General features: G+C 44.2%; 1 protein-coding gene across 5 annotated transcripts in view; it reads left to right on the top strand.

Moving 5' to 3' along the window:
* Window positions 1–12,108, top strand: part of ntn4 (netrin 4) — a 44,205-nt gene that overhangs the window by 17,087 nt on the left and 15,010 nt on the right. For all 5 annotated transcript variants that reach the window (XM_034673563.1, XM_034673566.1, XM_034673564.1 and 2 more), the window contains 3 exons: window positions 4,084–4,362; window positions 11,304–11,430; window positions 11,785–11,970. In XM_034673563.1, the coding sequence (XP_034529454.1) occupies window positions 4,084–4,362; window positions 11,304–11,430; window positions 11,785–11,970 (592 nt within the window). The remainder of the gene's footprint in view (window positions 1–4,083; window positions 4,363–11,303; window positions 11,431–11,784; window positions 11,971–12,108) is intronic.

Here is a 12,108-nt window from a genome sequence, read left to right as displayed (position 1 = left end):
TCACAGTGGAAGATCCCCTGTGGAGGGTTCAGTCAGTAGAAATGTTAGAAGTCAGCGTTTCTTACTAAAACACCTTGTGTGTGTCCTTGAGACAGACCTGATGGATGCCTTTCCTTCCACATAAAACACTTGCACCATCCATGCATCCTTTCTCTGAGGGATTAAGGAAGAATTTTCTACCTGATTTTTATCAGACTTGGTGGAAAGTTGGACCACAGGTGGAGGAAGAACTCACAAAGTTTTGGAGGTGATTTAACTCCCAAATAATCAATCATTAATGACACAACGAAATCCACCGCTGAGTCGTGGCTTACAGCTAACTTAATTTACAGCAGGAACAGGAAACAGAAAGCCTTTGTGGACACTTTGATCAGATATTTGCTTCTTATATTTGTTACTGAAAACCTCAGATATGTGTGAGTAGATATTGTTAAATGGTAGGACTTGATGTCGTGTGTTTCTCTGGTGTTAGAAGTGTTTAGAAAATGACCCTTGACTCTTTCAAAAGACAAACTTGCCACCCTTCAGGTGTTTATGCTCTGAAAGAATGTGTTCTCTGATAGCAGGCTAAGTTTTAATGTTTAATCCAGGTCCAGGTTTCCCTCCCTGACCTTCAGGTTGCTTGTTTCAGAATGTGCAGACTCAGCAGAAAAGTAAAACTGATGCATCAATACATAAAAGCTGTTGTCCTCCTGTAAACTCCTTGTGGACTCCTTTTGGAAACGGTTGTCGTCCCATAAATTCCAGTTAGTCTGCAGGAGACGGTCTGGACAGGTCTCAGGTTTTGTAGCAAGGCCAAGGTTGAGTAAACGATAAAGAACCAGATGGATTCAGAGTCATTTGATGAGACTAATGTATGGCAGTTCAATCCCAGCTCCCACAGTGACATGTTGAAGTATTCTTGGACAAGACACTGAACTTAAAAGTCAGTGGTGTGGTGTAGCATCCTCTGCCTTCAGTGTTTGAATGTGTTGTGAAAGGATGAATGTGACAAGTTGTGTAAAAGCACTTTAAGTGGTTGGAAAGACAAGAGAAGACCTATATAGGTCCATTTACCTTTTAACATCCTCTTAAAGCTCCTTCACTGGGCGCCAGTTTAGCTCAGCGGTAGAGGCTGTTGTTCTTGAAGCAGGCGGCTGGGGTTCGGTTCCAACCTGCAGCTCTTCGTCCAGAAGCCACTGTCTTATCTTCTCGGCCAAAAGCTGTCGCGATGTGGAGAAACGAAGGAGGAGGACTCAAGATGCCGACTTAAAATAAAAAGATAATTTATTATCTAGATAATTTAATAAACAAAAGAACAAAATGTACAAAGAAAACTACTGAAATGTCTGAAGAACTAAATCCCAAAAATTAGAGAATGACACAGAGAACACAAGAAAGACATACACACAAAACAGAAGAAAGATGTACAATGATCCAACAAGGGACAGGGGAAACAGAGGTGTGAACACAGGACACAGGTGAAACTAATGAGGGGAATCGAAAAGGAAGAAACACAAGGACAGGAAGTGACTAAACTGGAAACACAGGGATCAGAACTGCAAAACAGAGAACACAAGACAAGACTAAGAAACACAAGAAAGTACAAGAAAGAAGAGTCATGGATCATAAAACACTCAAGGGACACAAAGGATAACTAATACAGAATAAACACAGGAGAAACCAAGGCATGAAACACAAGGAAAAACTGAAATAAACATAGACTCATGACAACAACAAACTAACACGAGTTTGTTTGTACAATAAAAAGTGAAGATTGAACAGGAGAAGCAATGGAATGAGCAGCTAAATGTGCGCTGAAGCCTTTTAAAACACTATAACCTCTATAGAGTAAAATAGTGTTTCAGCATAAAGAGGCATGTTTAAGTTTTCCTTATGATACATCTGAAAACTGAAGATAAATAAACCCTGAGATGTCCCCAGACTCAAATCCATTCAGGACTTAAACTAACATAAACATGGGTGTCATCTGCATACTGTCGAACTGTAATGTTTTGCCTCTATATTTTAAAGGAGATAATGAGTCATAGTTGTGTTGTAAAACCTTCTAAAGTGACTCCATGTTTCTGTAATAAACCGGCGTATCATCGGCGTATTGAGAACTGTAACGTTTGTCTCGACATTCAGAGAGAAACTACGAAGCGTTATTGTGTCGTAAAAGCTCCGAGATAGACTCTGTGGAATCTGCCACACTGCTGTTTGTGTGCATGCCAGTGAGGATGTGTGTATCTGCTGGAGTTGCTGTGGTATCACTGAGCTGTCGTGGGCCTTTTGTCCGTCCCTGAGTTATGTGAAGCTGCATCTCCATCCCCGTCTTTGTCTGGCCCTGCTCTCTGTGCTCTCCCGCGGACCGGCGCCCCTGCTCCTCTATTTGTCGTGTTCTCTTAATTGTGGACCACAATGCCGTGACCCCGCGACCTTTTCCAACAACAGGGAAATTAATAGTGCTCCTCCCATCACACTCTGGGCCAGTCATCCAGCCAATGAGGGCGCCGCATGGGGTCTTTGCTTGCATCTCAAAGCTTGGGCCAAAGAAAACACACATAAACACACTACTCATCCAACGATATCAATGACAGCCAGAGACAACAACACACCCTGTGCAAAGAAACACACACTCTGCTTTCACAGCAAGAGTTGGGGCAGACACCAACTTCTTCGTGCCCAAAAACAGCAGCGGGGCCGGTTGCTAGTGGCAGCAGTAGCCATGGAAATGGCAGCCCATAAAGGGATCTTCGATTTGAAGGATGTCCAGGGACCAGACAGGGAGAGAGAGAGAGAGAGAGAGAGAGAGAGGGGGAGGGAAAGGTTGGGGGCACTTGTTTAAGGACACTCAGCGGCCTCATGATCACGTGAAGAAGCAGTCAATGACGATGAGTTGTAAAGTCGTAATTTATCGCACAGTTCGGACCAAAACAAACCTCCATTAGCATGACAGACGCAGTGACAGGGACAGCTTCAATGACTCCGATGAACCCGGATTAACCCTTTAAATCTTAAAGGGGGACTGAAAGAGAGAAGCATGTCACAGCGTCTGTTTTCTACTATTAAGAACTTTATTATTTCTCTCCGTGTTTGAAGACGTAAAGTCAGAGTTAATGATGGAGAGGGAAAACCATAAATATCCAACAGAGCTTCTGAAGAAAGAACTGAGACTGTTTGAGTGATTGCCAGGTTCAGACCACATTTTTGGGGACTTTTTGCTGGATTGAAGACATTTTATGTTGGGTTTCTACCAATTTAGATCCCAACAGGATACTGGAATTGTCCTGGAAACTGGAAAATAGTTCAGGGAGGTTCATAAATCTTTAAAAAACAATCCTCAGCAGTTAAATCAAAGTGTCCCCTGAACAGAGGCTTTAGTCCTTGAACTCAGTGGCCCAGGTTCAAATCCAGTCTGCAGCCTCTCTTCCTAGTCTATCCACTGTCCTGTCATCTGAATCAATCAATCAAACTTTATTTATACAGCACCAAATCCCAAGAAATGTTCTCCTCAGACTCTTTCCAAACAGAGCAGGTCTAGACCGTACTCTATGTTCTATGATTAACAAAGACCCAACATCAAGACTGGATCAGATCCAGTCCCATCTTCAGACAGGCCTCAGTCTGATCTCATCTTAATCCACCATGAGCAGAGCACTTTGCAGCATTTAGCAAGTTACAGTGGCAAGGACAATGATAGTGATAGTGGTGAGATTGATATTAGTAGTTGTAACAGCTGGAGTCTGGCACAGGAACCTACGAGACAAGGGAGCTCAGGGACTTTAATGGGACAGGAAGAGTTAAAGTCAGTGATGGGGAGATAGGAGAGAGACAGGATCCCAGTGATTCAGTTCCCCCAGCAGTCTGAGCCTATAGCAGCACAACTAAGAGCTGGTTCAAGCCTGAGCCAGCTCAAACTATAAGCTTTATTAAAAAGGCCATTTAGCAAGTTCCAGTGAAAAGGACAAACTTCCTTAGACAGGCAGAAACCTCCAGCAGGACCAGGCTCATGTTAGACGCAGAGGAATAAAATGTCAGAAGGTAAAACACGTCACACAGTGGGCTCTCTAACAAGACCGCCTTCCTCTCTCTGACCAACAGGTGATCTACAGAACCCTCCCAAAGTGGGAGTCCTTGGACCCGTTCGGGTTGGAGGGCCAGCAGCAGCTCAGGGTGACCAACATCAGAATCCGGCTGCTGAAACGACAGCCGTGTCCCTGCCAGGCCAAAGACCCCGCCTCCGCACACGAAGAGCTTCCCACCCGACACTTCGCCATCTACGACCTGATCGTGAAGGGGAGCTGCTTCTGTAACGGACACGCCGAGCAGTGCGTTCCCGCGCGGGGGTACCAGCCCATCAGGGACCGGACCAACCATGTGGTAAGAGAGGAGCAGTGAAGATGTCATCATATCAGATGTTAAAACATCACTTAAACTCTTTCTTCTTCTTTCTTTCACGATACAAACTAAAGAGGAACCCGCCTTTTAAAATGTTGCTGCAATACTGCCCCTAGTGGTCAAACATTATACAGGGCCCCTTTAATTAGGGCCTGAGAACCGACAAGGTCGACGAAGGCCCTATTTGAAATTTGAAAATTGTAAATTGCCCTTTTGGAGCCTTGCCCCAAAACTCACCAAAAGTTGTACATGCATCAGGATTGGCAAAAATGTGGATATTTTGGTGGTCTTGTGCAAAAAATCCCAAAAATGGCTCAATAGCGCCACCTTCCTTCCAGCGCCACACCTCCTAAACACGGTTCAATCTACATGCATGACATGTTTTTCCTATATCTATCAGGCCAAGACCTACAAAAAAGATTCCTAATGTCATACTGAAATCCCAACAGGAAGTCGGCCATCTTTTTTTTTCTTTTCAGTTTTCCGCCTGATTCGCAGGGGTACGTATTTAAGAGATCTTGCCCTAGGCCTTTTCTCCGGTTAAGTCCAAACCACGCACATTCTGTAGTGGACACATTGAACATTTAAAATTGTTAAAGGTATACCGTTCAGACTAAAATTGTGGGCGTGGCAGACTTTCAGGCGTTGCATGAAACGCACATGTCTCGCCATAAACAGGAAATGGATTTTTGGGGGCTTTAAAATGCACAAAGTCTCACCAAATCAACAGGCTGTGGCTCACATGAGGCGGTGGTTGCAGGTGTGCGAGGGCCCGTTCATTGCTGCTTGTGGCTTCAATTTTGAAGTCTTATTCTAAATGTACTATTCATGGTTTATTAACTTTTAATTGCATCACATAGTATCTTTAATTTCTTTGTATTACTGGGTGAATGGATTGTACAAAACTACTTTTTCCTGGTGGTAATTTGGCCGCCTGACAAACATCTCTAAGAGTTACAAATAACTTCTCTTATATCTTGATCCAGATTCTCAGCTTCATATGTTGGCTTTACTCGATGTCGATGGTGATTTCTGCTTCATCTCACTTGGGTTTGGTCCATAGCAAAGATCTGTTTTTGTATCTCCGTCCCAGTAATCACATCTCCAATGTAAATAATCTTCCTTCCAGACGTGCCGCTGTCACACTAATGCACCACTCCTGTTTTGACATGCGGGCATTTCCTCCCTTTCTTCAGGTTTCACTTGTTTCGATAATTATCACAAAGTAATCACACCCCACGGGCAGGCGTCCCACTTGTTCTTTGAAATTAAGATTATATAAGATTAGGCAGGGTACTTACAGACTAAATGGCCTGTTCACTTTGTGTTGGCAGTCGTCTTAATAACAGGCTGAGGGAGGGTGGAGGTGGAGGTGGAGGTGGAGGTGGAGGGGATCACATTTCTCTTTACTTCCACTGTTCTTCTGAGTCCGTCCGCTCAGATAAACAGCTGCCGTTCTTTCTGGTTCATAACAAACCCAAGAGATGGAGATACTGATCCAACTGAGGGCTAATGATGGTGTTGATGTGTGTGTGTGTGTGTGTGTGTGTGTGTGTGTGTGTGTGTTGATGAAAGTGTGATTCTGTTTTTCCTGTCGAGTGTTTCAAAGCCGCGCTCGTATCTCAGTCATCTCAAACACAAACGCTGGATGACTTTGAAGCCGAGTGTCCGTTCTGCTGCAATCAGTGGAGCTCGACAGGGAAAGTGAGAGTCAACAAGGAGGACTTATATAAGCAAAGAGATCCACGCTGATAACGACGGCACGACATCAGCGTAAACAGCAAAGTATGATAGTGGATCCTGGAGGCTGATAATAAAGTAAACATTTGAATGTTGAGGAAAATAACAACATGGTTTCTTCTTCGTTAGCGTCACCCTGAGATTATTCCAGAAAACAAATCTGTTAGACAAAGTTTATTCAAAGATAATCTCCTCAAAGGAACACTTTTTAATTTTCACTCTTAATACAATGGCCAAAAGTACAAAGCTAACTCTCGTCTACCCTGTGAATGAACTGTGCCACGGTAGCGTCCGTTCAACGTCACCATTAAAGCATGATTTCATGTCACCTAAAACCTCTGAGGACTCATGACCTACTCTTCAGCTGCAACCAATTTTTAAAGGTGAGCATGTCAGTCAAACTATCACTGTAAGAATAATAGGAGAAGGGACTGAAGTCCATATATAAGACAGGTTGGCATTGAGAAGCAGCTACTGTAAAGATGACATCACTTTAGCCCCTCTCTTGCCTTCTCATCTCCTTGATAGTCCTTCCTTTCTTCTTTATTGCTTCTTCTGTGGTATCCTCCTCGCTGACGCTACTCTCAGGTTCAAAGTGAAACGGTTGATCGGTGATCAACCGTTTCACTTTGAACCCCATGGTCGGACATGGTCTTGATCTTGTGCATAGAAAAGCCACAAGGATCAAGAATAATGTCAGCAAAATTAAGTCCCTTCCCAGAATGCACCAAAAAGGTAATCTACGAGTGCATTTATTTTCAAAGTTTGATTCTAGCGTGTACTTTTTGTAGGATGTAAATCAAAATTGAGTCAAGCTTGACTGACAGAACATCAGAAGAGCTAAGCTGATCATATCTATGCATCCAATCAGCAAATATCAAAATGTTTGTTCTATTTAAACTGCCCTGCCTGCCTTCTCTTCCTGCTTCCCCTTCTCGACCCTCCTCCACCGCAGCTCCTCCTTTTCTGCTGTGTCTGATTTTACCAGTGTCATATGTATTGTCACTGCTGCTCTCCCTGCCCTGGCTTTTCATGTATACACATGACAGAGAGAGGAGGTGTGCTCTCCCCACCTCAGGCATTGGCAAGCTGCTTTATAACCCTCTTCCACCCCAGCTCCTCCTTTTCTGCTGTGTCTGATTTTACCATTGTCATGTGCATTGTCACTGATGCTGGCTCTGTTCTATACCCCTCTTGCTGCTGCTCTCCCTGCCTTGGCTTTTCATGTATGCATATAAGAGAAGTGAGATGTGCTCTCCTCGCCTCAGGCTATGCCATTCCACATAGGCACATGGAAGGGCAGGGAGCTCCCAGAACAGAGTCATACCACCAAATATAACTTATTACATGCACATAATTAACTCTTGGTCTTAAGTCTTGTTCCTATATAGCGGGCAGCCTGGGTTTGAATCCAGTCTGCAGTCCCTTTCCTGGATGTCATTCCCCAAATCTCTCTCCTGATTTCCTGCTCTACCCACTGTCCTCTCCTCTCTAATAAAGGTGTAAAAAGCCCCCCAAAAATAAAAAAGTAGAATTAGCTCTTAAAGGCGAGAGCGGTCCTGAGTCTGCCTGAATAATAACAAACATCTTATTATGAGAAGTTCCTTTAAAATCAGCTAAAGAAGATGTATTCTTTAAACTGATATGAAACAGGGCTGTTTGCTGTTATGTGCGTGATAAATGAACACGACCACTCATGTGTCGTGTTTGCTGATAACAGTGTTTTTGTACCGAAGCTGCTGATAGCCGATTTATTGAAAACAGTCCTTAAATCTTTGAATCTGACTCTTTCCATGCCAAGAAATTCCAAGTAGCTCTACTGAGTGTTTTCATGAGGATTTCCTTCTTCTGAGGGCAGAAAATCCTCTGAAACAGTCTTTAGAGCACAGGGATGTAAAACCCTCCTCTGCACGCCAGCCTCAGATCGTTCTGGTGCCGACATGTCAGGAACATGACGTGGAGCTCGTTTTTCATCAGAGATATAAGACCGTCTTTACCCCAGACTTGAACTTAAATCCTGCTTAACTTTCCCCATAACATTACCTCAGGTCATCGGAGCGTCGCACAGCTATGCAGGAGCTTTTGGTAAACACACACAAAAGTTATATAAGTGTGTTTTTTTCTCTGCCTAGCTGCAGTTTTGTTTTGTGTCTCTGTTTCGACCTGGCAAAACCCAAACAAGCAGAGCAGAACAAGATGGGAGATGAGGGCAGAGATAACCGGTCGCTCGGGGAAGGGAAGGGCGAGTGGCAGGAGAAGTATTCAGATCCTGGACTTCGGTTTAAGTTCTCCAAGACAAGCTGCAAATGTGGTTCTGATTGGACTGACCGGGGCATGCAAAGGTCATGAAGACTAATATATATACAGTATATGTAGTCCTATCGATGCTTCCTGATAACACACACGTACGTTGAAGCCTGACGTTGTTTTCTCGGTGCAGCAGCCTGTGTGTTGTTTGTTTGGTCTGCTGTGTGTAAGGTGTGTGTGCTTAAGTATGCAATGTTTTGTCTGCTCGGAGTGTGTGCATGTGTGTGTGCAGTAATCAGCAGTGAAAGTGGCCTGTGTGTGTGTGTGTGTGTGTGTGTGCTGATAAGTCGACTCATTACTGTCCAGACTCTGTAAAGACGTAAGGAGCAGTTTGGGCTTTTGTTGTTGTTTATTTGTGCTCCTGTGCCCCCCACATGGGATTTCTGTGTGTGTGTGTGTGTGTGTGTGTGTGTGTGTGTGTGTGTGTGTGTGTGTGTGTGTGTGTGTGTGTGTGTGTGTGTGTGTGTGTGTGTGTGTGTGTGTGTGTGTGTGTGTGTGTGTGTGGTTTAGGGTGATTTCACTGTCTGCTAGTTAGCCACAAAGACACACACACATATTTTAAACAGAGTTAATGATAACCAGGAACAGCTACTGGAGCTTTAGCAGCAATCAGACCAGGTAGTGTTTGTGTGTCTCTGCCCTCCTGCCTCTCTCTCACTCTTTTTCCACCTCTCTCTTGTTCTTTCATCTCATCCCTGACCTGATGCGACATTTGATTAACTTATCTAAGCCTTGTTAAGATGCACTCTTCTTTCTTTTAATTTATAAAGTAAAAACTCTTGTTTCTTGCTAAATGTTTGACCAAAAATCTAAATTTCAGACTCCATAGTTTTGGCTGTAAGTTGGTTCAAAATCAGCAGCTTCTCTCAGCATGAGTCCATCTCAGCTCTGTCCTCAGCGTTGCGTGTGTCCAGCTCCTTCTGTGTACATGTGTTAATTGTCCCGTATCACGGTATGGTAAACATGTGAATTAGGATGAAATAACAGCTGCCTGGACTCCAGCCAGCTCCATCTCCTTCCTCCCTGTCGTTTCCTTCGTCCATTCCCCTCATCACTTTCCAATGACTCACTTCTTCTTCTCTTTTTAACACTGCATGTGTCATCGGGTCTCCTGCCTCCCCAACACTCCAATCCTCGACTTCTTATCTCTGCAATCGCTGCCTCTCTTAGTGTGATTGAAATGGTCTAAAATCAGTCGTGTGGTCCTCTGGGGTCAGTTCTCCTGTTTAAAGCTCCAGTAAGGAGTTTTTATCTGGTTATGATGCAGACTGAAGTTAACTCTGATGTCTCTTGATCTACAGAAACAAACCAGACCACCAAGGAGTAAGATTTATTATCCCTACATAGTCATTTTTAACATCTAGTATTGCTAGTGCAGGGTAGGTGTTGAGCGACTGAGCTACAGCACGCTGCTAAAACAGACTTCATTTACATTTTCTGAGAGAAAGATTCACCGTCAGTTTCAAGTTTGACTTTTAAAGACAGAAAACAAATCCTTTTTTTTTTTCAGTTATACTTTTGGCCCTTTTTTTGCCTTTATTTGATAGTTCAGCTGAAGAGAGACAGGAGACGTGGGGAGTAGAGAGTGGGGGAGGACATGCAGGAGATGGTCAACCGACCAGTGGGGAATCGAACCAGCGACCCCTGCAACGAGGACTGTGGCCTCTGTTCGTGGGGCGCTTGGACTGCTAGGCCACCAGCGCCACCAGAAAACAAATCTTACACATGTTCAGGACGAGATCAGCAAAAAAAAATAAGACCTATAGTTTTGGCCACAGGGGGCGCCAAAATCAACACAAACTAAAAGTTCCCTATAGGAGCTTTAACTCTGTGTGTCTGTTAAAGTCCGTCAGGAGTGAGTGACACATTAACATGAATTTAAAGTGACTAAATGTGTTTACTCAAGCACTGAACTGATTACAGGTACAAGTAGATATTTGATATAACCTCTAAAGCAGAAACAGTGACACACGTAACAGGATGCAGCAGGATTATTTAACCCTAAAATGTATTTTATTTTAGTAAAACACTGACAGGGAACACTGCACTGCAGAAATGAGTCCTTCTACTTTTGATACTAAATATATTTTACATTTAATGACATGCTGTCCCTCGCATTGGATTTTTCTCACAGTGAAGTTTTGGTTCTTTATTTAATTTCTGGATACTGACGAGCCGTGGGAAACGAACGCAACAACTTGTGTGTGTGTGTGTTTGTGTATTAGTGGGACTTGCATGTGTATTTGCATTGAATATTGTGTGCCTACCTCTGTAATCGTTGTATAATTATGTGTGTGTGTATATGTGTGTGTGTGTGTGTGTGTGTGTGTGTGTGTGTCCTACATTACAGTCGCACGGTGTAACGCAAACAAATAAAGAGCTTCCTCAGATGCCTTGCACCCCCCCTTCAATCATTATCCAGCATGCATGGCATTCCAGCTCGCAGGAATGACAAGGAGATTGTTATTGTGCTCTCAGTGCTGCATACTTGCACTCTTCTCATACACACATACACACAGTAACAAACACACACACACACACACACACACACACACACACACACACACACACACACACACAGGCTTTTCAGACCAGAGGCCCGTTCTTGTTTCCAGCGATGAAGCCAAACAATCAATCTCCATTCACTAATTTCAGGCAAGGGAGTAAGAGAGAGAGACGGGGGAGAGAGTGAGGGGGAGGAAATCAGAGGAAATAAGGAGAATAAAGGAAAAGGAGAGAGAAGAAGAAGACCTCACCCTCGTTCTCACAATCTCGCTGACCTCCTTCCTCCCCCTATTCTTCCATCTCTACCTCTTTTCATCATATTTCTTCTCGTTCATTAACCCTCTTCTTCCTCTTCCTCCTCTCCCTCTCAGGTCCACGGGAAGTGTGTGTGCAGACACAACACTGCAGGTGATCACTGCGAGCACTGCGCTCCTCTCTACAACGACAGACCCTGGCAGCCCGCTGACGGACTGACGGGAGCGCCGCACGAATGTCGGAGTGAGTCGAGCAAACACAGCTGCACCTTTTTCCATCACAGAGACGGAGATTTGAACGAGAATGACACTTAAGTGACCTACCTGATAGCATGGAAAGAAAAATATCAGTACTAATACATTCAGTGAAGATGCTGCACAGATTCCCAGGTCTATCTCTGCACTAAAACCTGATAGAAAAGAGAGGGATCTTTAATCTGGGACATGCAGAGTCTCTAGAACCATCCACCTGATGTTGCTTCCTCGTCTTTAGTCAAGCAGGGAATGATGAAACAGCCATATCAAGTGCAGCTCCACACATGACCACTGTAAGAGGTTCTCCTTGATGCTGATGTTGATTTCCTCTTTCCTTCCCCAGAGTGCAAATGTAACGGACACGCTCAGAGCTGCCGTTTTGATTGGTCGGCATGGCGTGAGTCCGGTCAGCGCAGCGGCGGCGTGTGTGACTGTCTGCACAACACTGAAGGAAGTCAGTGTGAGAAGTGCAAGGCCGGCTTCTTCAGGGACCACCAGAGACCTCCAACCGCCCCCGACTCCTGCAAACGTAAGAAACACACGACAACACAGAGAACGACGACCAACAAGGCGTCTTTTTAAGTTTATTTTGGGGGCTTTTTATTGAAATACAAGACAGTGAGTCTGAGGAGGAAACTTGTAAGAGAGAGAAGGGGATGACATGTAA

This window comes from Notolabrus celidotus, chromosome 21 (assembly GCF_009762535.1).
Source record: "Notolabrus celidotus isolate fNotCel1 chromosome 21, fNotCel1.pri, whole genome shotgun sequence".
NCBI classification, from domain to species: Eukaryota; Metazoa; Chordata; class Actinopteri; order Labriformes; family Labridae; genus Notolabrus; species Notolabrus celidotus.
The sequence above is the reverse complement of the archived record's forward strand: the minus strand, read 5'-3'. Positions and strand labels throughout refer to the sequence as shown.